General features: G+C 60.1%; 2 protein-coding genes across 6 annotated transcripts in view; one reads left to right on the forward strand and one right to left on the reverse strand.

Moving 5' to 3' along the window:
• The first annotated feature begins 1692 nt into the window (after positions 1-1692).
• Positions 1693-3738, forward strand: ARL6IP4 (ADP ribosylation factor like GTPase 6 interacting protein 4). The gene is made up of 6 exons (XM_045296846.1): positions 1693-1778; positions 2118-2288; positions 2531-2818; positions 2909-3026; positions 3350-3419; positions 3506-3738. Exons 2-6 carry the CDS (start codon positions 2129-2131, stop codon positions 3560-3562), a joined length of 693 nt encoding a protein of 230 aa, XP_045152781.1. The 5' UTR covers positions 1693-1778; positions 2118-2128; the 3' UTR covers positions 3563-3738.
• Positions 3739-4219: 481 nt separating this feature from the next.
• PITPNM2 (phosphatidylinositol transfer protein membrane associated 2) overlaps positions 4220-25674 on the reverse strand; it is a 92390-nt gene continuing 70935 nt past the window's right edge. For 2 of the 5 annotated variants that reach the window (XM_045296756.1, XM_045296755.1), the window contains exons 4-26: positions 25530-25651; positions 24384-24611; positions 20551-20862; positions 19415-19510; positions 18306-18410; positions 18135-18205; positions 15934-16181; positions 15051-15240; positions 14860-14979; positions 14275-14510; positions 13860-14038; positions 10989-11159; positions 10572-10721; positions 9890-10054; positions 9240-9401; positions 8498-8646; positions 8248-8364; positions 7884-8000; positions 7640-7788; positions 7306-7455; positions 6800-6983; positions 6603-6731; positions 4220-6484 (exon numbers count right to left, since the gene is read on the reverse strand). In XM_045296756.1, coding sequence (XP_045152691.1) covers positions 6155-6484; positions 6603-6731; positions 6800-6983; positions 7306-7455; positions 7640-7788; positions 7884-8000; positions 8248-8364; positions 8498-8646; positions 9240-9401; positions 9890-10054; positions 10572-10721; positions 10989-11159; positions 13860-14038; positions 14275-14510; positions 14860-14979; positions 15051-15240; positions 15934-16181; positions 18135-18205; positions 18306-18410; positions 19415-19510; positions 20551-20862; positions 24384-24611; positions 25530-25651 — 3880 coding nt within the window. In that variant the 3' untranslated portion in view covers positions 4220-6154. The remainder of the gene's footprint in view (positions 6485-6602; positions 6732-6799; positions 6984-7305; positions 7456-7639; positions 7789-7883; positions 8001-8247; positions 8365-8497; positions 8647-9239; positions 9402-9889; positions 10055-10571; positions 10722-10988; positions 11160-13859; positions 14039-14274; positions 14511-14859; positions 14980-15050; positions 15241-15933; positions 16182-18134; positions 18206-18305; positions 18411-19414; positions 19511-20550; positions 20863-24383; positions 24612-25529; positions 25652-25674) is intronic. The other 3 variants (XM_013006426.3, XM_004709608.4, XM_045296757.1) reach the window with 3 other exon arrangements.

Raw genomic sequence — 25674 nt, forward strand, 5'->3', positions numbered from 1 at the left:
GGGAGGGAGGGGAAAAATGAGGACCTAATGTCGGGGGTTTAAATGGAGAGAAAATGTTTTGAGAAACAATGTACAAATGAGCTTTACACAATTGGTGTGTGTATGGATTGGGATAACAGTTGTATGAGCCCCTAATAAAATGTTAAAAAAAAAAAGAAACAAATTCATTGACATATATGTGTACCAGAGAACTTTATATCAAGTCAAATCCCAGTCCAGTCCAGATCAAGTCCATAATTAGCCCATGAATTCCTCTTCTGAGTCCCACAGCCCAGGCAACAATGCCAAATGCAGAAAGATCACAGGCTGGCGGCTAGAAAGTCCTGTGGATCCAATGGCAGTGGACGAATCTCCAGGGCTCTGGCTGCCATCAGCGTGGCTTCCTGTGACTTGTCTACTGGAATGTGAAGCAGAGAGAGAGTCCTACCTCTTCTGATGGCAGAATCAAGAGAAGTTCCCAGAATCCTCATGAGAAGGCCACACCCAGAAGGAGGGATCTCCACCCCTTCGTTCTTTTTTATCAAGTTGACATGAAATGGTGGAACTACCACAGGTATGTGCTGTGCTCCCATCTGTCATGAGGACTTGGGCAGACATCAGTCACATTTTCTAGATGGAAGGTGACAGCTCACTGCAGAGGGGCTAAGAGAAGCAGGAGCTGTGTGGGTTCTCAAATCTTCATCCTGCCACTCCCAGCTGTGTGGTTATGGGTAAGCCACTTAACCTCTCTGGGCTTCTGCAAAGAACCTACCTCTTAGTGTTGTCATGAAGAGTCAAACGTTAACCATCTGTAAAGCTGTCAGAATGATTTTTGAAGAATTTGTAGCTTGGTGATTCCCTCCCCACCCCCATACTAGATGAGGCCCACAGCTGTGTCCCTGGCTGATTTCTGGCTGCCCCGAAAACATGGGAAGACCTGGGAATATGAGCCCACCGGGTATCTATACATCAGCTCCAGCCTCATGCCAGCTGTCCTGTCGTCTACTCTCACATCAGGGACTAGAACAGGGTAGTACTGTCCCCGTGGGTTTCCGAGACTAACTTCACAGGAGTAGAAAGCCCCGTCTTCTGCAGAGAAGCTGGTAGTTAGCAGCCAACACGTAACCGCCCTCTCCTGCAGTTCTAATTCGTGGTTATGGGCCCTCTGGCCCTGGTGGACATATGAGTTTCATATTTCCGTTACTGAAGCTGGCATAGACGTCTAGGCAAGACAAGGGAGTCTCACCGTGAAGGACACGGTGACCAATTCGCCAATAAGCGCGGTAAGCACAGCATGACTTAGGCTTACTATAGTGAGCCTGTCTCACTTTTCCCATACTAAATACGGTTGGCATCTGCCGCGCACCCTACAGAACCTTCCTTACTGAAGCAAAGCCTGCTTTCAAATTCGTATTTCCGGAGGGGAATCCAGCGCCCCCGGTGAACAGGTCTGCAGACACCCGGGGGCGGGGGCGCAGCATGGGGACACGAGGTGCGAGGGATATTGAGGATGGGAGGCCGACGGGCGCCCGGCGAAGGCAGACGTCACGGTGCACACGCGTGGGACACGCGCGAAGCCGGCTCCTCCGCTCCTCTGGGCCTCGGTGGCCCAGCGGCCTTCCGGGCTGGACCAGGGCAGAACCTGGCGCCCAGAACTCAGGGCCGCAGGGCTTCGCCTTCCCGCCGGAGCGCGTCCGGGACGGACCGTCTTCCGGCGCACCGACCCCGGCTGGAAACCAGCCCGCCGCCGCTCTCTCCCACGGAGGCGTGTCTGTCTGGCCCGATGGGCGGCTGAGTAGGTGAGAGAGCTGCCCCGGGGACTCTCCGAGGCAGCTGGGCCTTCGGAAGGCGCGGGGTGGAGGGCAGGAGCGCGCGGGGAAGGACTCTAGCAAAGTCCTCACTCCCCGCGGCCGAGTCCACGGCCACCGAGTCGGGTGCGCAGGCGCGGAGTTCCTGGGTGGGGGCGATCCCTTAAAGGGGCCGCAACCCAGAAGCCGGGAAGCAGGCGAAGAACCCGGGTTCTCCAAGGGCGGGCTAGGGATGGGCGGTGGAGGATACTGGGTTGAGTGCTGAGATACTCCGAGTGTCAAAGTCCGCCCTTGGAGCCTCTGGTTCAGCGCGTTTCTCCGCTTCTCCAGCCCGAGGCGCTATGGCTCCTGTCGGCTCTCGGAAGCGCTCTAGGAGTCGCAGCCGGTCCCGGGGGCGAGGGACGGGGAAAAGGAAGAAGAAAAGCAGCAAGCACGCCTCGAAGAGCCGCTCGCCTTCTAGATCCCAAAGCCGCAAGGCCCGCGCCGCCTCCGGGGCCGAGGGTGAGGACCAGAGGAGCAGGAAGGGGTCTCTGGGGGAAATGCTGGTCTGGCCGTGGCCCTTAGGGACCTAGGTGAAGGGAGCACGGTTTGTGCAGGTGGGCCCGAGGCGGGGGTGCAGGCAGCCCTGCTCCTCTGGAGAACGCTGCCAGAGGCGATCAGCCCCGGGTAGTCAGCCAAGCCTGCTCGGGTTCGGGACCTGCGCCAGGGGACAAGGTTTACAACCTCCCCTCCCTGCATCACAGAGAGAAGCAAGCACAAGGCCCGGAGGAGACCGAGGTCCACTTCCTCCTCCTCTTCTTCCAGTTCCTCCAGTTCCTCCTCCTCCTCCGCTTCCTCCTCCTCCTCATCCAGCGATGGCCGGAAGAGGCGTAGGAAGCACAAGGACAAGAAGCGGAAGAAGAAGAAGAAAAGGAAGAAGAAGCTGAAGAAAAAGGACAAGGAGAGGGCCCAGCTGCAGCAGGCTGAGGCCCTGCCCGGGCCCTCGCTGGACCAGTGGCACCGAGGAGCCACAGCAGAAGAGGATGGCCCAGGTACCTTGCCACTTAGCATGGGACAGGGCTCCCACCTCAAGGAAGGCCTGTGGATCACCACCCTGATCGCCCTCCCTCTCTCCCCTGCAGTCCTGACTGACGAGCAGAAGTCCCGAGTCCAGGCCATGAAGCCCATGACCAAGGAGGAGTGGGATGCCCGGCAGAGCGTCATCCGAAAAGTGGTGGACCCCGAGACGGGACGCACCAGGTGGAGTTGCTGGGTGCAGTGCATATCCCTGCCAATGCCTCGGGGAGTGATGGCCCAAGACGTGCCATTCAGCAGGGGGCTCGGGCCTGCCTTTGCGCAGCAGTCGACGCCCTGTAAGGGCCCCAAGGAAGCAGAGTGGTGGCAAAGGCTGGTCAGGCACAGCCTTGCCCAGTTGCCTCTATCCCCTACCCAGGGGTGGGGGCAGGAGACGGGGTGTGAGTACCCAGGCTCCGCCTGTTCAAGATGGTAGGACTTGGACTCTGGGAGCCCCTCTGCTTCCGTGGCCTTTGAAGCTCATGGACCCCACCCCTCCCACCACCCAGGCTCATTAAGGGAGACGGCGAGGTCTTGGAGGAAATCGTAACCAAAGAACGACACAGAGAGATCAACAAGGTTGGTATCACCCCATCGCCCATGACCCATCTGAGGGCTGTGTCTCACGGTACTCCCCCTCCCGCCCCCATGTGCTTCTCCTCCAGCAAGCCACCCGAGGGGATGGCCTGGCCTTCCAGATGCGAGCTGGGCTGCTGCCGTGAGGCCCCAGCTGGCTAAGGCTGGAAGGCCAGCCGCAGGGTGGCCAGTAGGACATCCAGTGGGTGCCTTGCACCCTTCCTCCTGCGGTGGCCTCTTGCGCAGGTCACTGCCTGGCCGTTACCTCCCCCGATCTGGAAGAGCCCCTGGTTCCCAATATTAAACTTGCCTTGGTTCCAGACTTTGTTCTGTTACTTTCCGTGCTGGGGGTGGGGTGGGGTGGGGATGGGGTGGAGGGAGGCGGGGCTGCTCCACTTCAGGGGAAAAACCTAGGGCTCCGGTATGTTAAGGGAGCTGGTGTGCCCCCTGATAGTGGTGAGTCAAAAACACAGGCCAGAGTGGTCACCTTCACCCCTCATCCTTGCGTTAGCCAGCTTGGTTCAGACCCCAGGTTTGGCAAATTCTGGAGCCAGGGAGGAGGCCTGCCCTTCCTACTGTGTGTTCCACAGGTAACAGCCGTGAAGAGCCCAGGCCGGTTGGGCAATCCTGGCCCCACACTTCCCAGTTGTGCCCCATTAAGATCCATCCATCTGCTGGGAGGCTGAGGCCAAGCCTCCTGTCAGTTTATTGGCACTATTGTGGGTGTGGCTGGGAAGGCATTCCCTCAGGCCATGGCCTCACCCATGCTCTGTGGCCGCACACTCAGTAAAGAGACCCAGAAGGAAGCCTTCCTGCTTCTTTAATTGGTGTAACAGACTATGACAACACAGCACACGCAGGCCTGATGATACAAGGACAGCGCGGGTGGGCGGGATGAGGCAAGACACGGCTCACACACTGGCCCAGATACAGACGGGACAGGGACAGAGGTGGGGAGGTGTGATGTGCTGACGAGCCAGGAGGGGGGGTGGGGCCTCTGCTGAATGAAATCGTAGTGAAGGCAGGTGGTGGGGTCCTGGAGAGGGGGGTGCGGGGAGGGCTAAGGCTTACTGTACAGGCCTGGGGCTGGCAGTCAGCAGAGGCCCGCCTCACCCTTTGGTTATGACTGGTCAGGCCTGAGCACAGCAGCTCAGTACCTAACGCTGTAAACATTTTTGGTATTTTGTGGAGGGCCAGGCTGCCCTCCCTTGGTTTCTGAAAAGACTGGCGCTTGCTCCCAAGGAGGCTGCGCCTCAGGGACTGGGAGGCGAGAAGCCGGCCTGGGTCCAGAAGAGAGTGGCGGTGGCGTGGGGTGCTGCCCAGCTCTGGCTGAGGGAGAGGCCAGGGGACTATTGCTGTGGTCCTTGACATGGCTGGCAGGCAGGCAGGCCCAGAGCAGTGGGGGGAGGCCACTGTCCCTGGGGCCAGGCCAACCCCTGACCCCTCGGCCTCCTTGCGCCAGGAGCCTCCAGGCCTTTATTGTAGGCGGCCCGGGACTCTTCCAGGCGCTTCTCCAGATGGCTAGTCACCTAGGCAGGAGGCAAGATGGGGTGACATGGGACCGATAGGGGAGGCAGTGGCCACAAGAGGCCCCTGGTGGGGCTGATTGTCGGGCCGAGCCAGTCCCGCAGGGGGTAGGGGGTCCGGATATTGCACTTTGGCTGCAACAGTGACATTAAAACTTGGTCCATAACATAATCGTTGCTTTTATACGCGACGCCCGAGACAACAACACAAAGCTGCATCTTAAATATGAATAAACCCTGAAGGCTCCGTCCCTCCAGACTTTTTTTCTGCACAAAATAAATAGCTTCCACTCTGTTGAGACCCACTTGGGCAAAACATTTACACCCCACTCTGGCTGTACATATCTACACACAGGAAAACGGCACCACCTCCATGGGGGCCCCTCGCTGCTCTCAGCTGGCTGAAGCCAGGCACCCCTGCACAGGCGCCATAGGAGAAGCGGTGGAGGGAGGCTCGGCCCTGTGAACTGAGCAGGGTCCTTGTTCTAGTGGAGCCTAGGATGATGGCCCCTCAATAAGCTAAGGAAGCGAGTTGTGGCTTCTTAGATTCGGCATCAAAACGGAATTGGCATTAAAAGAAAAAAACTAAAATGTGTGCCCCCGCCCCACCCCCACCCTAGTAGAAATTCAGTGGAATTCAGGGGAGGTCGGGAGTCAAGCCCCCAATGCCGGCCGGGCCCACCCACCGGGCCAGGGAACCCCCAAGCCCGCCGACCGGCTCAGTCACAGTGCTAGGTGTTCTCACGGGGAGGGCTGCACTCAGTACGGAAAGAGTTAAGAAAAGGAAGCAGCCAAGGTTTGCTTGTTTAAAAAAACCTCATAGAAATCAGATCTGAGAAGTAGAAAGGCGTAGAAACGCGGGTAGGGGCGCGGCGTGGGGCCTTGGCAGACGCGGGCTCGGTGTGGTGAGGCTGCGTGGGCACCAGCTCCGGCCTCCGGCCTGCTGCCTGCAGCGCCAGCTGGGGTCATGCAGGTCCGGGCGCGGGTGCAAGTCTACGCGGAACCCGTGCGGTGGCCCGAAGGGTACCGAGGGGATGGGCGGCAGCCCCCCACGGTCCATGCAGAGTGTGCGTCTCTGTGGCCACGCAGCGCCTCCTATCCTAGGATTGGATACGGATCGCGGCCCCCAGGCGCTTTCCCTGGCGACGGCTGGGGCCTCCAGGCTGGAAGGCGCCTGGCCTAGCACCATGGAGACGCGCTGCGGACGGACCCTTACTTGGGGCCAGTCGGCGCACTTGGCTCCAGCCGCCCGGTAACGGCGCGGCCCCAGCAGCCGGCGGCCACGCTGAGACTGCGCTGGCCGCGCAGCTCGCGCTCACCGTCCGCCTGGCCCTGCGTCCGCTCGTGCCGGAGGCCGGCGCCTCCCGGCTGCGCCGAGATGGTGCGCAGCAGGTGGTTGCGCGAGCGCAAGAAGTCCCCCGGGCCTGGCAGGCCGAAGCTGCCCTTACGCAGTGCCATGCGCGTGGCCGCGTTGCGGGCCGGCCTAGCCCGGTGGCTGTACTTGAGCTGTGCCAGGTGGGCAGCGTAGCCGTCTGTGATGAACTGCGGGGGGTGGGGGTGAAGGGCGGGGGGAGGAGACAAGGGCAGGGCATCAGGAGCGCTGGCCAGAGACCCTCCCGCTCAGGCCACCTGAGTACCGGTCTCCCTCACCCGGCCACACCTGGCACTGGTGCTGCAGCTTCTTGGTGGGGCGCCCCACGATGTAGATCTGCAGGGGCGACAGGCTGATGGCACTGTAGACCGCCACGTCCTTGGTGGAGCCGTAGGCCGCGTGTGCGCGCAGATGCAACTGTGGGCGAGAGCGCGTGGGCTGTTCGGCTGCATGCCCCGGGCCGCCCCTCCGCTCCCCTTACCCACCTCGGAGATGAGCAGCTTCAGGAAGTTGGCCTTGTGCCGCAGTGGGTCGTGCACCAGGCCGTCACAGAAGGACACCACACCGTGGGGAAAGTTGTGCTGGGCCAGCCAGGCCACCACCCGCTGCTTCTGCATGTCCGGCCGGCCCGTCACATAGATGATGAGGTAGCCCAGGTCCTGCCAGTGCCTGCCGGAGGCATGCCAGTCCCACATCAGTCCCATGTCCCGGCCCTGCCTGGTACCCACTAGGGGCACAGAGGCTGTGGCTCTAGGCAGGCTCAGCAGATGGTGGCCAGGGATGGGGGTCCGCTGTTCTGGAAGCGCTTAGCCTGCTTACAGCCTGTGCAGTGGTGTGACCTTGGGCGGGACACCAAGTGTTTCATTCACTAGCATAGATGCAGAGCTAGCTGCTGACTGGCTTCCAGCCCCAGGGGCCCCCTGCTGTTTCCGGCAAAGTCCCACCACTCAGCCAGGGCCCCACCACCTTACTGGAACCAGTGCCAACTCACCGCACCACGTCCACGGCCCCGGCCCGCACCTTGGGGTCACTGCCCATGATGGACACGCTGGCGGCAAAGGAGCCATCGATGCTGAAGACAACAAACTCCGTGCCCTTGGGCAGCACGGTGATGTAACTATCGGCAAACGTGTGGTCCCCCCTGAGGGGGGGTGTCGGTCAGGGTCACTGGACCTTGCTGGCCACCCTGCCTGCCCACCCCGCATGCTACCCACCCATAGGCCCCTGACTATCTTGATAGAGTAAGATGTCCACAATCGGTGTTCTGCCTCCTGCCCCCACAGCCACTGTCCCTGCCTGCCCAGAGTGATGCCCACTGCTGGTACCTGACCACCATCTTGATGGGGTAGATGCCCACACCCAGACGGTGGGTTTCGGGGAGGGTGTAGGAGACACGCCCACTGCTATTGGTCACCAACGTGTCCAGGTAGAGCCACTCGCCCGAGGGCGGCTGCGTCATGATGTGCACGTCCACCTGGGCCCAGGCACACTGTATCATCAGCTGCCCAGGCCCCCAGCTGCCCTGGTCCCTGCCAGCCACATCCCAATCAGAGGTGTCCCTGTCCTTACCTTCTCCCCAGTCAGGGTGACCATGTCCAGGGGTCCGTACATGAACCGGCCAGTCAGGACCTGGGGGCCATCCTCGTTGGCCACTGCGTCACTGATCCGGTGATTGGCTGTCACGTTCTGGGGGAGGAGAAGCAAAGCTGGGGCAGGACAGCTCGCAAAGGGGGCTGGGGACACCCGGGCCCTGCTAAGCTGGCTAAGAGGATGGACGGTCACCTTGTTCCCCATCTGTGAAGTCGGGGGGACTACAGCCCCACAGACTCAGGGGCATAAAATCACCCAATATGCTTCTCTGAGCCTCAGTTTCCTCCTTTGGGCCATGGGGTACTTTAGTGGCCATCCCCACAGGGCACCTAGGGCCCCTCACCCGCAGCTTCACGTGGGTCCTCTTGCGTTGCCACTTCTCCCGAGGCTTGGAGGGAGTAAACACTGACACCTCCTTGCCGTCCAGCTCCAAGATGCTGGAATTGTCATGCCTCATGACCTGGAGGGGGACCAGACAGCTAGGGTCAGGCCTGCCCTCTGCAGGCATGCCTAGGCTTTCCGGGCCAGACGGCCCTGCCCTGACCCTCACAGTCCGGTCCCTGGAGAGCCCGTGCACCTGGCAGGGCCCTTACCTGTCTCAGCAGGAAGGAGACTACATCAGTGGATTCCCAGTAGCTGGCGTGGAAGAGGTGGGGCAGGGCCACGGTGGGGAAGGCCGTCAGTGCATCTGGGCAGTACAGCGCATAGTCAATGCGTTTTGGGCCCCACCACCTGGCTGCAACTGTAGAGGGAGGGGCCTGAGTGGGCGGGGCCAAACTCATCCGGTTAAGCCCCTCCCACCAAGGGCCGTGAGGCGGAGGAAAATCTGCAGCCAAAGCGTGTCTTCTGGGGGTGGGGGCAGGCGGGCTGGCCCCTCCATCCTGTGGCTGACCCAGTGTCCTGCCCAGCCCCTACTGCTGTGCTCCAGGCCATGCTTCAGTGAGTGCCCCCCCACGCCCTGCAACCCCACTCCACCCACTGGCCCAGGCCTCAAAGCTATGAAGGGCTTTCGTCCTGGGGAGGCAGGCCCTCCTGAGCCCAGCTCTGCTGGGTTGCTCTGTGCCTGGTGACCCCAGGCCCTGAGGGATCTCTGAGACCAGGCTGGTAGCCACTTGGCCTGAGGGATGGGCTCCGGAATGTTATCCTGTCCCTGCTCCAGCACACAGCATTTCCTTGACCCCAGAACATGCCCCCCCCATCCTGAGCCCCCAGCTCCCTAGTGCGGCTGCTGAGTAGGTGGGGATGCAGGTGGGTGGTGAAGTGTGCTTGGAAACAGTAAGTGACCCGGAGTGAGAGGGGACAGCGTGTGTGGCTGCAGGGCAGCAGGCCTGATACCTTCTCTGATGTCCAAGTCTGGGAGGTGGGCAGCCCTCTCCAGGTGGGGGCTTGGCTGCCCAGCCTGTAGGCGGGGCCTGGGGGTCGTGGGGAGTGGGGAGGGCAAGGCCAGCAGGGATAGACGCCTGACACTGGGGGTGTGGCTGAGTGGTGCAGGGGCCTCTGAGGAGCAAGAATGAAGGACATCTCAGCGCTGTAGGGCTGCCTGCTGCACAAGGGCACCCCCTGCCAAAGGCAGCTGGAGGGACAGACAGATGACAGCTGTCCAGGGTGGGAGAGGAGATGCTGTGCTGACCACAGGCACTTAGGGGCCCTGGACTGCTTCCAATGGCTGCAGGGGTACTCCTGGGTCAAGTAGGGCTGCGCAGCTAGTGACCCCAGCCATATCTCCAGTCCTGCTGCCCAGGCCCTCAGCTCTGTCGTACTCTCTGTGGCTGAGGCATGGGGAATCTGGACTCCTCTACCACCAGGGACTCTCAGCTGTCCTGGGGCTGCCCCTTCTCTCCTGGGGCCATTCTCTGTGGGGGACTGTCCTGGGCAACATCCCTGGTCCCACAGCAGCCCTGGCAGCCCTAGTCAGGAGGATCAAAAACAGCCCCAATCTCACCCCACCCAGGGGCGCACTGCCCGGCAAGCTGGCTGGCACTCACTCTGGGCGATGCTGGACGCTGTGTAGTTCTCGGCTATGCCCGACACCTGGCTGGCGATGCTGATCTCACTAGCTCGGCGGAAGCCACGGGTTGGGGGGGCCGTGCCAGGTGAGGAGGGGGCAGCAATCTCCTGGAAGACGGTGGTGTGGGTCTGGAGAGCTTCAGCTGTAAGAGGCAGGACGGAGTGAGCTCCGCTGGCTAGTGGGGTCCCAAGCAGTGGGAGGTAGGAGGGGGCCCAGGCCAGACCAGGAGCGCTGGCATCTGAGCGAGCGTGTAGGGGGTGAGAGGGCAGGCACAGGGCAGACAAGGAAGGAAGAAGGGCCTGGGGCATGGCTGGACAAACAGACTGACACACACAGCAGGTGGGGGTGGACCACTCTTCTCCCCCCACCGCTCTGCTCAGCACAGCTAGCTCTTGGGAAAGCACCCGGCCTGGCCTTAGCCAACTCTTCTGCCTGCCTTGCTGCCTCCCATGCAGGCCTGCTGCCATGGCTGAGTTTCTACGTGGGGCTCACCCAGGAACCAGAGGGAGGCAGCCCTGAGGCCACCCACTGGTCTGTCCTTCCAGGGCCTGCTCAGTTTGCAGGGGCGGGGGTGTGAAGGGGAGGGGTGAGGAGTTCTGAGCACCAGTGCCAGCCCCGAAAAGCCACAGCATCACAGGGGAGGGGACACGGGTACACACGCTCAGCACAGCCTGGGCCATGGTGGGGGCCATCCTGCCCGGAGGGCGTGGGCACAGGGATACTGGTTTCCAGAAAGCCATCCCCGGGCGGGATGGGGGCCAGGGAGCCGCCCTCCAGGACCAGCTCAGGGTGTCTCTGCACGCTCTCGACTGGAAGCAGACGTGAGGGGGAGAGAACAGGACAAGAACGACACTGTGTGGGCACCAATGGGGAGACCTACACACGTACACACTACATACAAGCATAGGCACACGTGCAGACACGCATCTACATGCACGCATGTGCACACACACACAGGATGCTTCTCACACCACATGGGGTGAACACAGTGCCTGATCATACGTGAGCTGGGTGGACGCCGTCGCGCCTCCTCCCCGGGGAGGGCTGGGGCCCAGCAGGGGGCCTGAGGGCCTTACCCAGCAGCGTGGAGCTGCCATCGCCCAGCGGGTAGCGCTGGTAGCGGGGGACACCGAAGGGCGGCAGGGCGTGGAAGCGGCGCTCAAGCAGGGGTTCTAGGCGCGAGGCAGATGGGTCGGCGGGGTGGAACAGGTTGTAAACTTGCTGGCAGGCGGGCCGCAGCTGGAAAACTGTGGTACAAAGGCAGGTGTTCAGAGGGCAGACCCTGGAGCAGGCTTTGCCCCAAGCCTGCAGGGCATTAGGGAGTGCGCTTCAGAGGCCCTGGGCCTGGGATCCTGGGACCCAGAAATCAGAACCTGTGTCTCGTTACCACGTTTCTTGCTTCCATGTTGTTGTGCGGGGCTGTGAGTCGATTTGGCCTCACAGTGACCCGAGTGCAGTGTGGAGCTGCCTGTTGGATGGGTGTCCTTGACTGGCATCTTCCCAAGAGCTCATGATCAGGGCTTTCTCCCATGAGTGGCTGAGACGTTGCCTTTCGGTCTGCAGTGGAGCACTTAACTGCTGTGCCACCTAGGCTCTGTTTCCTTTTGCTAACCAACTATCTTTGTTTTTTTCAATTGAAGAAGTTATAATGATGGGTTACAAAATAGCAAGACCCTCTCTTTAAAGAACCAAAAAGCTGGGGCCGAGAGGAAGGGTACAGATCTTTGGGGAGCCATCTGGTCCCCGGTGGCCCAGGGTTCAGAACCAGGGGGCTGGTATTCAGCTCACCCCCACAAAGCAGCGAGGAGGGTCCTGTGGGTGTAAGAATGCACACACTACTCACAGACTCTTTCCTCCAGCCAAAGGTCAGTAGCCAGAGGACCGGGTGCTCTGGAAAGACCCAGGGCTGCTGGGAGCAGAGGGCAGAGCTGGAGAACCTTATGCTGAGAGACCTGTGAGACGGGGGCTCCAGCGTGCGGCTAACAGTGATGAGGGGGAGGTCTGCCGGGGGCGCCAGGCAGAGGCAGAAGGAAAATAAGGGGTTTCCATGACTGGGGGGCAGCAGGAGAGGGGAGGCTTGCTTATGGGGCACAGCTGCCCTGTCAGTGCTGAACAAGCTGAAAACAGGAGTGCTGGTTGCCGCTCAAGGTGTAAGAGAATGAAAGCCAGAGACCTGTCGGCTGCAGCATGGGGCAACCTTATATTCCTACCGATTTCACCAGTGAGAATGGACAAAAGACCGGAGGTGATTGTCTCTCTGAGGTGAAGATGAGGGCGGCTTCGGCAAGATTGTGGAAAGCCCCCGGGAGTTTTAAATTGTGTTTTTTGCCCCATAGATTAAAAAAAAACTCTCCTTATACTGTGGTCACAAACGCAAACCTACCCCCAGGGACCCCTACCCGGAATGACCCAATTGGGCAGAGCAGAACTGCTCCCGAGGGTTTCCCAGGCTGCACATCTTTAAGGGAGCCTGGTGTTCTCCCGGGGAGCAGCTGGTGTATTGGAACTGGCAACCCTGAGATTAGCCGCCCGATGCTTAACCCACTGTGCTACCAGAATCCCTTAGCCTCTCTCTTTCTATGTCCAAAACACCAAACCCACTGCCAAGGACTCGGTTCTGACTCAGTGACCCTGTACAGGGTTTCCCGGGCTCTCTGCCTGCACCAGGGCAGGCAGTCTCCTCTTTCCCCTGAGGAGTGGCTGCTGGGTTTGAACTGCTGACAACCTGTGGTTAACCGCCTAGTGCCTAACCCACCGTGCCACCAGGGCTCCTAAATTATGCACATGTGCTATGAAATAGACCAAATGAAAAGAAAAATGTTCACAGTGGTGATCCTTGGCTAGTGGGGCCTGCGGAGTTTTTGTTCTTTGACCTGAAGCACCAAACTCAAAAACCAGGCTCACTGCCATTGAGTGGATGCCGACCTGTGGTGACCCTACAGGACGAGGTAGAGCTGCTGCGGTGGGTCTGAGACGGTCACTGTATGGGAGCAGAAAGCCTGTGTTCTCCTGTGGAGCGGCTGGTGATTGCCACCCGCTGACCTCGAGCGAGGGTAGCAGTAGAAACCGGAATGGGCCGTGTAGGCGGGTGCAGAGCCATGCTGTGAGGCTGCCTTCCCCCCCAGGCTGACACTGTGCTCTGCCTCAGTGCCTGTGTTTCTGGTCCTCTTCCCCTTTAGCTACAGGGTGGGGGAGGGGTGGCATGGGGGGAAGGGTCTTGGGGGATCCACAGCGTGGCAGGGCCAAGGTTCAGTTCCCAGCCGGGTCCCCACCCATAGACCACAAAGCACAGTGGAATGTCACAGTCCTGAGGCTGGGCAATACTGTAAGATCCTCTGGGGGAAACTTCCAGGGAGGGGAGCCCTGGTGACGGTGCCCGGCGCTCACACTGGCACCAGCTGGGTTGCCAGGACGCCCGCAAAGCCACAGGCTCCTTCTGCAAGCCATGACGCTGCTGCCGCCTTGCCTTAGACAGCTATCTAAACCACCTTGAGCCCCTTTCTCCTCTGTCCCCTGAGGCCCAGAGGGGTCCCCTGGGCTGGCTGGGTTCACGGGGCGCAGGGCAGGACACTAATGGACAGTGTCCTTGACCATGGGTCTGGCTTTCCTGTCCATGGGGACTGAGGTTCCTGCACCTTTTAAGGGTCCCTGGCAGCACATGGCAGGGGGGCTCCCTCTCCCTGCCCCTCCAGAACTGGGGCTCTGGATAGAAAGTGGTTCCCTGATTTTGGTGCTTCTCCTGTAGGAAGACTTGGGGAACGGGGGACCCTCTCTCCCCTGGACCTCATCTTCCCCATCTATGAAATGGGATATCATGGAGAGGATGGGAGACGGCAGGTGTGGGGCAGGGTGAGTGACCGGCTGAGGCGGGGGTGTGGGGGGAGCAGGCAAAGAAGAGCAGTGTGCGCTTGGGAGACCTGGCCTCCCATCGCCCCTGGGCCTCTCACCGTCCAGGGCAGGGATGACTGTCTTCCTCAAGGCCAGGACCAGCCCCAGTGGGCACCCGAACAGGAAGAGGTCTGCGATCTCAAAATCGAACCTGCCCAGAGACCCCGGGCCTTCCAGCAGGGTGGAGCTGCTTGAGCGGCGGGCGCCAGGCTCTGTCCTCAGCACGCTGGCATGGAGGCTATATTGGACGGGGCACAGAGGTCACTCCGGGCCCCTCCATCTGACATAGCTTACCCTCATTCTGCCCTGGCCTAATTGGGCCAGGGTGCCCAGTCAGTCCTGTCTGACTGGCCACCCTAGCCCAGGATTGTCAGCTCTGATTGACTCACGGGGTAAACGGGGGCCCCCCTCCCCACTATCATGCCAGGTAGAAATGCCAGTGTCCAGGCTCAGCCCCACCCCCCACCCCTGCACCTAGACAGGAAGGCCTGGTGCTGCTGGATGGTGTCCAGTTCGTAGGTGGACGAGTCACTCCTCTTGCGGGGCAGCTGCCTCTTGGGGTCCTCAGTGCCGTTGCTTCGAGGGATGTCGATGTTGCTGCGGCTCAGGTGCCGGCTGCTCTCCAGACTGGAGCCCCCGGCACCCCCGCCACCACTGGTGGAGCAGTGCGCTGCGTTCACCAGGATGCCCGGGGACAGGAGGTCAGTGTCCTGCAATGGGTCACACTGGTCACTGCAGGCAGGTGCTGGCCTCCCCATCCTGACCCCTGGGAGCCCCACCATTGGCCCCCTGCACAGTGGCCCAGAGACCAGCATACCTTCTGATGGCCTAAGCCCTGACAGCACAGAAACCTTTTCAGCCTCTGCTGACCCTATGACCTACGTGCTGTGGGGAGATTGGGATTTCAAGGCCACCCTCCCCCGCCCCCCCAGCATTAAGCCTGTCTGGTGGGCTTGGCCCCTTCCTTCCCCCATCCAGGTAGGACTGGGGACGGGAACTTGGGAGATGCCTGGTAAGTGAGCTGTCATCACTCGCTGTCCCCCAGGACCAGACTGGTACCTGCACACTGACCACGCTGCCCCGCCGGCTGCTGCTCCGGCTCTCACCCAGGACCTGGCTGCTTTGGCACAAGGCATCAAAGGCCAGGACGCCCCCGACGCAGTCCCCGATCAGGCAGACCTGGAGGCAGGGGTGGAGTCTGAGCGCCCATGTACTTGCCTGCTGAGGGTGGCCAACCCCTCTTCACTCACCTGCCCACTGAAGGTCACGCCCTCCTGGGACTTGATAAAGTCTCCATAGGCGATGTTGGCCCTCTGGATCACCGTGGCAACCGCCTCCTGGTACTGGGGTGAGGAGGTGGCCAGCAGGGGCAGTGCGGCCAGGGGGATGTGGTCCTGGCTGCTGGACAGACAGCCTTCGTCGTGGCTATAGGGGCTGAGGCTGGGGGGTAGAGGGGGCTGTCAGCTGGGAGGGGATGGCTTCAGCTCTACCCGAAGGGCTGCTAGCCACCCTGAGAGCCTCGGCCACAGACTCAGGCTGACACTGGGTAGGCAAGGGGCACAGGCCCAGTTGGGTGCTGGGACGGTCCAGAGCCTGAGGGTCTCACCAGCTCCACACAGTTTACACAGCACCTTACACTGCTGACCCGCATCCCCCACTCCCCATCCGGCCACCGAGCCATCAAACCCAGTGCTAGCGCGTCGTCCTAACTCCCATGAACCCTGTAGGGCAGAGTAGGACTGCTCACAGAGTTTTCAAGGTTGTCAATCTTTACAGAAGCAGACAACTGCATCGTTCTCTTGAGAGCGGCTGCAAGCTCTAACCACCGAGAGTCGGGTGGCAGATCAATGCTTAACCCACTGTGCCACCAGGCGAGCCACTTGAAACCAAACCAAACCCACTGCCAGCGAGTTGATCCCAACTCATAGCTACCCTACGTAGGTTTCCCAGTCTGAGTTTGGACAGGAGCAGACAGCCTCTTCGGGAAGACTCCCCCTCCCAGATAGGAAACTGCCCCTGCTTGGGCCCAGGGGCTGGATGCCTGGAGGCCCCTCCCCCACACCCTTCCACCCCCTGCACAAGCACATGAGGCTTAGGGCCACCTTCTCTCCCGGCCCAGGCAGGCCCACTCACTTGGAGACGAGGGCAAAGGCGTCGGCGCAGACGGGCGGGCAGGGCACTAGGCGGATGGCAAGGCGGCCCAGGGCGCTGGGGTAGTGCACACGCATGACCGTGTCGAACACCGTGGCCATGGTGCTGGTGTCGCCCTGCTTGGAGTTGGGGTCCCCAGTGCCCGTGTCCAGGATGGTGCCCCCGTGCAGCACCAGCAGCAGCACGTGCACCTTAGAGGGTGGCGCTGCCAGCGGCTGACCAACTTCATCCTGTGCAGGCAAGGGGCAGGGGTGGGGAATGGAAGGAACATCATCATGTCAGGTCCTCCGCCTCCTGGGGCCAGGCTGGTCCTCACTGTCTCCCCCCCAGCTGCCCAGCCCCTCCCCCAGTCCCTATCACTGCCTGTCAGCCCACCGGGGCACAGCCTACCCCTCTAAAAGGGCAGCACCATGCTGCACGCTGGCCCCAGGCAGGAGCTCCAGGCTGCATGCCCTCTGCTTAGGCTTTCTCTGCAGGGCTCGTCTGCTGGGCCACCAGCGAACAGCTGGGATCTTGGCTCGGGCAGGGAGACTGGCCCCTCTGCCTGCAGGTCTAAGTGCTTCCACCTGCATGGATCTGGGGGGCTTCTCTCCCAGCTCCCAGACCCACAGGACCCCTGTTCTGATATCTGTAAGACCCAGGGCCCTCAGGGAGTGATGTCCATGTGAGGGGAGGCCAGCCCCTAGGAACAGGGGTGAGGGGGACATTAAGGTCTCTGGATATCCTGTGGGAATGTCCTTGGCCTTTCTGTGAGGCCAGATACAGTCATAGCTGCATGAGGTTTGGGATTCTCCCTTTCAGAGAGAAAGTGGGGTGGGGGTGGGGGGAGGGAGGCCCAGAGGGGCCAAGGCACTTGGCAGGTCAGTGTCAAGGTCACCAGGAGCCCAGAGATCTGCGGCCAGCTCGTGCCCTCCCTGCCAAGCTCAGCTGCCACCAGGCCCAATGCCTTCACTCCCATGCCAGTTTGTAACTATGACCAGGGGAGAGGCTGGTGAGTTCCTGCTGAATCTGGTCAGGAGGCCTAGGGTGGGGTGGGTGGGGAGCAGACCAAGGACTGTGCTGCCCAGTGGGCCCAGAACAGGCACTAGGGGGTGGCAGGAGGGCAGCAGGCTCAGGGATCAGCTCAGAGGCGGGAGGCAGCCGGGGAGCGGGGGAGCGGGGACAGGACTGGAGGAAGAGCAAAAGGGCAGGGTTGGTGTTCAGTGGAGGCCCGGAGTGCAAGCCCTGGACAAGGCCTCCTGGGGGCTGCTGTTGCTGGCTTGGCCAGGAATATACTCAAAGCCCAGCTGCTCAGGGCTACAAGGCCATCCAAGGGACCTCAACACTGCCAGCAGGGACTCAAGTCTGCATCCAAGTCTGAACCCAGGGTGGCGGGCTTAGGGAAGCAGGGGTGTTGAGAAAATTCTCCCACCTTCCTTAGTCACCTGTTCTCTACATGCAAGGCCACTGTCCACAGCCCCAGGCACCTGCCTCTCCTGCCCCAAACAAGGGCTGCCTGGGGACAGCTCAAGAGTGTCCCTAACAGTGGTCCCGAGCCCAGGCTGGGAGAGACCAGCAGGCCAGAAGCAGACCAAGCTGAGGTTATCATAGCCATATGGGAGCCTGATGGAAGCCCGCCCAGAGGCAGGGCTGTGCCCAAGGGCTGGCTCCCCTTGGGGGAGTCAGGGTTGTGTGCACCTTGGCTGGGAGGGGCTTGCTATCTTGAAGCCACTGGGCAGAAATCAGAACCCAGCTCCCCTCACCCCTTAGAGTTTCTAGAAAAGCCCACCAAGCATCAAGTAGAAACCCTGGAAGGCGATGTGGATGCCCTCATCCCCAGTTCAGGGTCTCTGGAGTCCAGTGGCCAGGCCCTACCCCAGGCCAACAACTCTTGACGGCCAGGGGGAGGTGGAGGCTGAGCTCTGCAGCTGCATTGGACACACGGAGCCCCACCCACCTGTGGCTAGAACCACTGTGGCCCTCGCTGTTGGCAAGAGACCCCCAACCTCCCTTTTGGTCTGATGTGCAAGTTCCTCCTTTCACTACCCGCTCTCCCAGCGGGAGGCGGGCCTCTCCAGGTCTTTGCATCTCTGCCGTCCACTTTCCAGGACCCAGGGCCCTCAGGAGGACCAAGTACCAAGCAGATGGCTGGACTGTAAGGGGTCTGACATAACTGAGCACCCCCGCCCCCGCCAGGCACTCACCTCAATGATGTTTAGCTGTTCCACGCTGGAGGCCACTCTGAACCGGGGGGCGCTCGGCTGATACAGACCATCTGCAACACAGACGCGGATAAGTTTGGGCAGGGGGCCCAGGAGGTATCCAAGGAGGGAGGAGGGGGTTCTGGGGCTGGGTACACCCTGCCCTGCTGGTACCTGGCGCATCCTCGGCCTCCCGGCTCTCGATCTTGTCCATGAGGTCGTTGGAGTTCCACTTGCTGATGTCCTTGGGGAACATGTCCTCTGAGTCAGACAAGTCCTCTGCAGGGACAGAGAGAGGGGCGGTGGGGCTTCTGGGCAGATGCGGGCTGTGAGCCCAGGCTTCTGGAGGCCCTCAGAGTGGGAGATCCTCACTCGGGACCATCTGGCCTCGCTGGCCTGTGAGTCCCATCTGCGCTCCATTGCTGGCCCTCCCTTTCTAAGAGGCCCGAGGCTCGCCCGACACCTCGGGGCTGTCTGCTTCCTGGCCACTTTCCAGGGGCCAAGGAAGTTCAGCCTAATAAGTGTGACCCTCCAAGGTCCTGGGTCGGAGGCTGTCACCTGGAGCTGGCTTCCAGAGTCGGTATGGGGTGGTATCCAGCAGCCCCCAGCGCCCTTTCCCCTTCAGGCCTCTGGACACAGGCTCCACCCCTGGTCTTCCCTTCCTGCCCAGCCAGCCTGTCAGCTGGGTACCATCGTCTCAGCACCTCCACCCTATCCCCCAGCCCAAACCACAAGGGTAGCTCAAAAGCGTGCCTTGTCATGTACCTCTGGGCAAATCCAGACCTTTTGGAACCACTGTCCCGCATCGAAGACCTGGGGGGCTGCTTAGAAGGAGGCCTGTACTGAGTGAGGGCTGTGGGATGCCCAGGGACAGAGCACATGTTTGGCTTCTTTGGTGATTCAAGCTTACTTTGGAATAGTGGAGAACAGGCAGATTCTGTTTTCTATGGGCATTTCCTAAGGTTTCTATACTAGACGTGTGTCAATGAAGGGGAGAATAAGGTAATTACAAAAAGACATGAAGTTAAAATAAAATTAAGCTTCTGTGAAGCTCATAGAAACAAATCCACACCCTGAAAAACAAACGGGTTCTGATTATGTATCTATTTAAGGGGGTTGGTGTTTTGGGCCCCCACCAGCCAGGCCCCGCTGCTCATCGTGATATTCCCTGTGCCCGGGGAGGGGTGGCGGTGGTGGAGGTGGTGTGTCTGGAACCCAAGCCCTTCTAGACGCCTCACCTGTCCCAGAAGTGCCCCTCCCCACGGGGAAGCCTGCTTACTCACCGTGGGCGTCGAAGAACTCGTCATCGGAACTCTCGTCCGAGTCCCTGGCTATGCTCTGCATCCTCCACTCGGAGATGCTGTGGCGAGAAGGACTAGCTGGAAGGCAAAATCCAGACCACCCACTCAGCCTGCTGCCACGGGCAGCAGCTTCCCCAGAAGCCCTGCTCTGGAAGTCTAAGTGCTCCCCAAGCCCAGGGGCCAGGCCGGGAGCGCCATGCAGAGAGTGACCACAGGAGGGAGCCAGAGGCTGCCACGGACCTGAGGAGAGGACTTACCAAGACTCCAGGAAGTGCAATGAGCATCTGAAACCTTTTCGACACCACCCCTCCTAGCCTGCTGGTCACTTGCACCCCAGGAAGCATATGGGACATGGGTACCCAGAGAGTGGGCCATTGGGGAGGGGGCTTGTCCCGTGGTTTGCTTCCTGTATCTGACTCAGCAGAGCTGGCTGGGGGTGGGAGTGGCACATCCAGGTTGGCCAGACTGGAGAGAATTTATTAGATGAAAGTTGAAGAGCCATGCACTTTTGAGAGTCCCTGGGGCACAGGGCAGGAGTTTTTGAAGCAATGGAATATGGGGGGAACCTGGGTTTATAGAGGGGACTTCTGCTGGATCAGGTAAGAGCCTTCTTTCTAGAAGCCACAGTACATTCCCCAGCCTCCGAGAAAGGCCATGTTTGGGGATCTGGAGCCTGCTCCCTGAATGAGGAGCTGAGCGGCCCTGCCCATCCTGCCCCACCACCTACCCTCATCCCAGCCACCACCTGGCCAAGGCCCCGGAGAGGCTGGGAGCTGGGGCTGGGGCTCTCACACAGCCCAGCCAGTCTCACCCTGGGCTGTACGGGGGAGTCTGGGGAGCTTGGCACTGAGGTAGGGGCTAGCCTGGCACTGAGTTGGAGAGAGAAGGTTCTGGCTCCCTACAGGTTATTTCCTAAATGTTGCTTCGGGGTTGGCTGTCTGGACAGGGCAGGCTGTATGAGAGAATTGGGGAGGGTTTGGTCACCTGGTGCACAGCACAGAGCAGATACCAGTTGGGGGAGGGGACATGAGAGAAGCACTCAGGGTCTTTGTGAATCCCAATTCTCCCCACCAGCGGTGTGGGGGGCCTAGGAGATTTGGGCTGGCATGTGAGCTCACCTCCCCGCTTGGATGAGCGAGATGACTTGGAAGATGTGGACCATTGTTTCTTCAGTCCTCGTCCCGCCAGGGGTTCCCCGCTGCTGCTGCCGTCACCGCCAGACTCGGGCTCCCCAGAGACCTGGTCCTGGACGCCTTCGTCCTTGGACAGCTCCGTGGCTTCCTCGTCCTCGCTGAACTGGGCCATCTTGCGGGAGAGCACCAGCTGCGCCTCCTTCTCCAGCTCTCGGATGTTCTCCATGCTCAGCCCGAACCACTCATCCTGCCAGCACCACGCCTGCCGGTGGGCCCGCACCATCACCCTCCGCAGGCCTGCAGCCCCCGGCCCGAGGGGCAGCCAGACAACAGCGGGCAGGGGTGGGGTGGGAAGACACACAGAGACAGAGAGAGGCAGGAGTCAGACCAGAGCTGGTTCAGCGCATCTGGGCCTGGCCTGTGCCGGGTTGGATGCCAATGCTGCCAGCTGGGCTATGATCCACCAGCTGAGTGGCCTCCAGCCAAGACTGGAGCCTCAATCTCCCCTCCTCACCCATGCCTCAATTTCCCTTTCTGTAAAACGAAGGGTCTTCTCAGTGGCAGCTCCCAGGGAGTTATAACTAGGATAGAAGAGCCTTGTGTTTGATCAACACTTCGTCCTGGGGAGGGGAGTCCCTGCCCCTGGGGGCAGGAGGTGCTACTGGCATGGGGCCTCCGAGAAGACCCTTGTCTCTGTGTCTGGCATTTTCCCTAACTTCCTGTCGAAAATCAAGTATAGACCAAGTTGGCCCTACTTTAAAAAAAAGTTGTTTTCACATAATATACATGAAAAATATAAAGCAAAATATTTAAAGCATATAGAATATGACTTTTAAAAATAGGATCTGAGTGCTGATCAGTGAGTTGCCCTGGGCTGTGGGTGGGAGTGGGCGAACTGCAGACAGGAACAAAGGCAATTTCTGGATGCTGGGGACGGTGGTACAACTCTGTGAGTGGACGGGACTCACTGAACGGCACTCTCACAATGAGCAAGTTCTAAGGTATGGAAATTCTTGCTTCAAACTGTCATGGCCACACTGCCCAGCTAAGAAAACGAGCAGCCACCCAGCCTCCGCCCCAGAAGAGTATCTCCCCTGAATTTTCAGTTGGCCGTTTGTTTTTCTTTATGGTTTTCCCGCCACACAGGCTTTGGAAACACGGCGATCGGGCTGCCTGTGGTGGCCGTGCACACCGTACTGCCGGTCACTTGTTTCTGGGGAGGCTCACTCGCACCTGTGAGACTCCGGAGTGTGCCAGCTCACTGTGTGCGGCTGTTAGCCCCACACACCACACCGAATGGACTCTCCTTCACTCGATGGGCCTCTAGCCCATTTTCCTGTTCTAAACGGACTGCTCAGAACAGTCTGGACCGTGCCTGGTCAGCTCCAGGGCCAAATCCGGGAGTGAAATCGCTGTGTCTCCGGCCCCTGCCCTGGAGCCTCCTTCGGCTGGATGGTATGTGTGGTTGCTGCTGAAGTCCTGAGGCTTGGCTTCAGATGAGCCACTGGGGGTCCAGAACCTCAGATTCCTGTTCTGAGCCTGTCTGCTGACCTCATAGGGCTGCCAGGAAGGGTGAGGGCCCCCTACTCTGACACGGATTTGAAACCGTCCCCTCTTGGAGTGAGGGACCTTGGTGGCTCAATGGTTAGAGTGCTCTACTGCTACCCAGTTCAGCTGTTCCAATGCCCTCTCTGCTTCCCTGAAGTTTACAACCTAAAGCCTGTGACATCTGTCAGCAGATAACAGGCAGAGGTGAGCAACACCACCACCAAGGAGGCTGGCAATCCTAAGAACACCTCCCCGCCCCCCAACCCCCGAGGTTCTAAGGGCAGCCTTTGGCCCAGGACCGAGCTCGGAGGCAGGAAGGGACAGGGCAGACCGAGAATGACAACCACTGGCCCAGAGAGGAAGTGGGAAGAGCTCTGCTAGACCGTGGGGCCTGCCCTCAATGTCACGAGACACACTGTGGGCAGGGCGTTGATGGAGAACTTTCCCTCGCATCATAATACACGGTTCACAAAGGGAAAAGGACAGGCCAGGAAGCCCTGGGCAGCTCTGCTCTGTCCTCTTGGGGTCACTGGGAGTCACGATCAAGTTGATGGCGGTGGATTTGGGTGGGCTGGGGGCTCAAACAGCTGGGACACAGCTATATGCCCATGGCCAGGAAGTAAGGAGGACAGCTGAGACCTGCACCCTGAGGACCTGGGTGGTGCAATTAATGCCCCCGGCTGCTAACCACCGGTTCACGCTCACCCAAAGGCACCTCCAGACAGACGTGACCGAGTGAGAGCGGACATTACAGCAACAGCCTCATGGTCTCTCCAAGGCCACTGGAGGAAGGCTGCCCAGTCTGGTCACTTGAGTCTGCAGATGACGACTCTGGGGTCACGTTCAGAGTGACAGGTGCTTCCTAAACCACATGGTCTCCTCTCATCTCCCTTGCAGGTTCCCCATTTTACAGATGGGGAACGTGATGTCAAAGAGGGATGGAGATCTGCCTGCGGCCACAGTGCCTCTGAGTAGCAGGGTTGGGGCGGGCCTGAGAAGTGGTGTCCTTTCCACCAGCCCCATGCGCCTTCTCTCTGGGGGAAGAACTGCCATTTAAGGGTTTTTTTGGGGAAGGGGCTTAGGGTGGGGAGAGAAGGTGTCTTTACAGCTTGGCCAGAGCCCAGAAAAGCTTTCAGGAGAAGGCGGGACAAGTTGATGCCTGTTGAGCTTGGTGGAGCTGCAACAGGAAGGAGTTGTGGCATTGCCACCCCCCAGATAAGTTAAGGCGTTGCCTTCTTCCCCCATACCAGCCCAGCCCCTGTTGGCCATCACCATAGAGCTCCTGGGGGCCAGGGGCTGAATTCTGCCCAGACTGAGCTGGCTCAGGCCACCCCTGCCACCCTCTCCAGCTCCAAGTCTCTGCCACCAGAGGGGCCCCACTCTGCAGTATATGACAACCAGACCCTGGGGGCGGTCAGGACAGCCCTTGTCCCAGATGCCGGGACTGCTTGGGGCAGTGAGGCTGGAGTGGGGGTGGGGGGCAGGCAGGAGTCCTGGGCCCAGCTCAGATATGCTTCTGACTTGGGCCTCCCCAGTGCTTGTCACACGGGGACATGCCTGTGCCCTGGGTCATCAGGGTTCGTAGAAATCCACTGTCGATGGTGACTGTGTATGTCTGATACGGTGTAGCTGGGTTGGGGACAGGCCCTTGGCACCAGCGTCAAGGGGCTGGTCACCAGGGAAGAGGGAGAGTCTGGGTGAGGGGAAGCTTGCTCAGCACTGTCTGGGCCAGAAATTCCAGGCCATCTCTCGGCCATCTCTCGGCCCGGCCCCTATCCTAGCACTTCCTCTGGGTCTGCCCAGCACGGCTCTGAAGGACACACCACACTGTGTCCCAGCTCCTAACCCTTGGACTTTCCAGCCCAGTGAGAAGGGGTCAGCTGGGGGCAGGTCCTGGGTTCTGGAATCCTCAGAGAGAAATATACTCTGTCCCCAGGGACTTCTCCCCAGGGTGGGTGCATGCTGGTGTCAACTGTGGCTGAGCAGATTCTGAGTCCTGGTAACCTCATGCATGGAGAGTTAGGTCTGCATGCCGAGATGTGGTGGAAGCCGGCTGCCAGGCCTTTCTTCCAAGGTGCCTTTCTCTGGATGGTTTCCAACTGCCAGTCTTTCAGCTAGCAAGCAAGCACTGAATCACCTGCATCGCCAGGGATGCTGGCTGAGCTTACACAAGAACTAGGTCTCAGTCTCTGGAGGTGGGAGCCACAGCAGGTGCTTGCTAGCGCTGAGGCGGGCAGAGAGAGGGCACAGTATGGGGCGCAGGGCCTCACCAGTATCATGGATGAACCGCTCAATCTTGGACTGCATGCCCCAGTAGCGGAACTCCACCTTGCAGAGCTTGTAGGCGCACATGAGGGGAAAGACACGCTTCTTGTACTCTTCGACCCAGTTGTCAGACAGGGGCCCCCGCTGCGTCTTGGTGGAGTGGAACAGCTTGGGGTCCTCTTCTGTCTTGTACTCATTGGGGGGCACGGGGTCCTTGACAATGTCGATGAAATCTGTAGGGAGACCATGAGAGTGGCCACTCCTGCCTCTGATCAACCAGCTCTCCAAGTCTTCCCACCCCAAGCTCCTCCAGGGGGGCTGTGTTTGTCCCCCAGCTCAAGCTGCCTGGAAGCCCGGTCCACGGGCTAGGTCACCTCTCTAGGACAGGTGTGTCCCTTCTGAGACACCTGGCTGATAGCTTCCCTGCCTGGGGCCTGGGGATGTGGGTGGGATCCCCAGGGGTCTCCAAGTTGCACCCCGGCCGCTGCTGAGCTCAGTGTGACCTACCTATGTCCCTTGTTTGGTGGCACATGGTCATTTAAAAATTCCTGAATGTGTTGTCCGGGAGCCCCCATGGTGCAGAGGGCTCGTGTGCTGCTTCCTGAAAGGCCAGCTATTCTAACCCACCAGCCGCCTGTTGGGCTCTTGTACCAGTTATGGCCTCAGAAACCCAAAGGGCAGCTCTTCTGTCCTGGAGGGTTGCCAGGAGTTGGAATCAACTCTAGGGCAGTGGGTTTTTAATCTTCCGTCAGCATTTAAACATCAGGACATTTCACTCGGCAACCCCGCTCTTCTGCTTCTTCGCAGCAAAAAGAGTTTGGGAATGAAGCTATCTTTTTGAATGACAGAAGTCAGCTGGGGGTGGGTGGTTGGGCGAGGAGAGGCTGCCTGCCACTGAGGGGATGAGATGCCCCTGCCATTGGCCACAATCCCCACCACCTGTTGCCCTTACTCGTGCCCTGTTCTCACCGGGAGTGGGCGCCTTTACTCTGTGACCACTTTCACACCTCTGGGCGCCTCAGTTTGCGTGTCAGGAGAATGGGGTGAGGATACCTGTCCTCCTCCCTCCTGGTGCCATGCTCGGCCTCTGGCTGTCCCCCCACCCCCACCCCCAGCGGGTAGAGCCGTGAGAGTGAGGACCAGGGCTGTACCGATCATCAGCTGGTTCTTTTCCACAGGAGAAAGGCTGAACACGTTGGCATTTTCACCAGCATCGGTTTTGTAGAAGGTTTCGATGTCGATGGAGAATTTCTCCACGAAAGGGCAGGTGAACCTGTGGGAGAAGGAGGGCCTGGG

This window comes from Echinops telfairi, unplaced genomic scaffold (assembly GCF_000313985.2).
Source record: "Echinops telfairi isolate 266 unplaced genomic scaffold, ASM31398v2 ScPeMD7_7412;HRSCAF=8450, whole genome shotgun sequence".
Taxonomy (NCBI): Eukaryota; Metazoa; Chordata; class Mammalia; order Afrosoricida; family Tenrecidae; genus Echinops; species Echinops telfairi.

Bases quoted from the DNA above. Each gene is read 5' to 3' on its own strand.
- ARL6IP4 (XM_045296846.1), top strand. From the start codon at position 2,129: ATGGCTCCTGTCGGCTCTCGGAAGCGCTCTAGGAGTCGCAGCCGGTCC. The intron at 2,289-2,530 runs GTGAGGACCAGA...CCTGCATCACAG, and splicing joins CGCCGCCTCCGGGGCCGAGG to AGAGAAGCAAGCACAAGGCC. The intron at 3,420-3,505 runs GTTGGTATCACC...CTTCTCCTCCAG, and splicing joins GACACAGAGAGATCAACAAG to CAAGCCACCCGAGGGGATGG.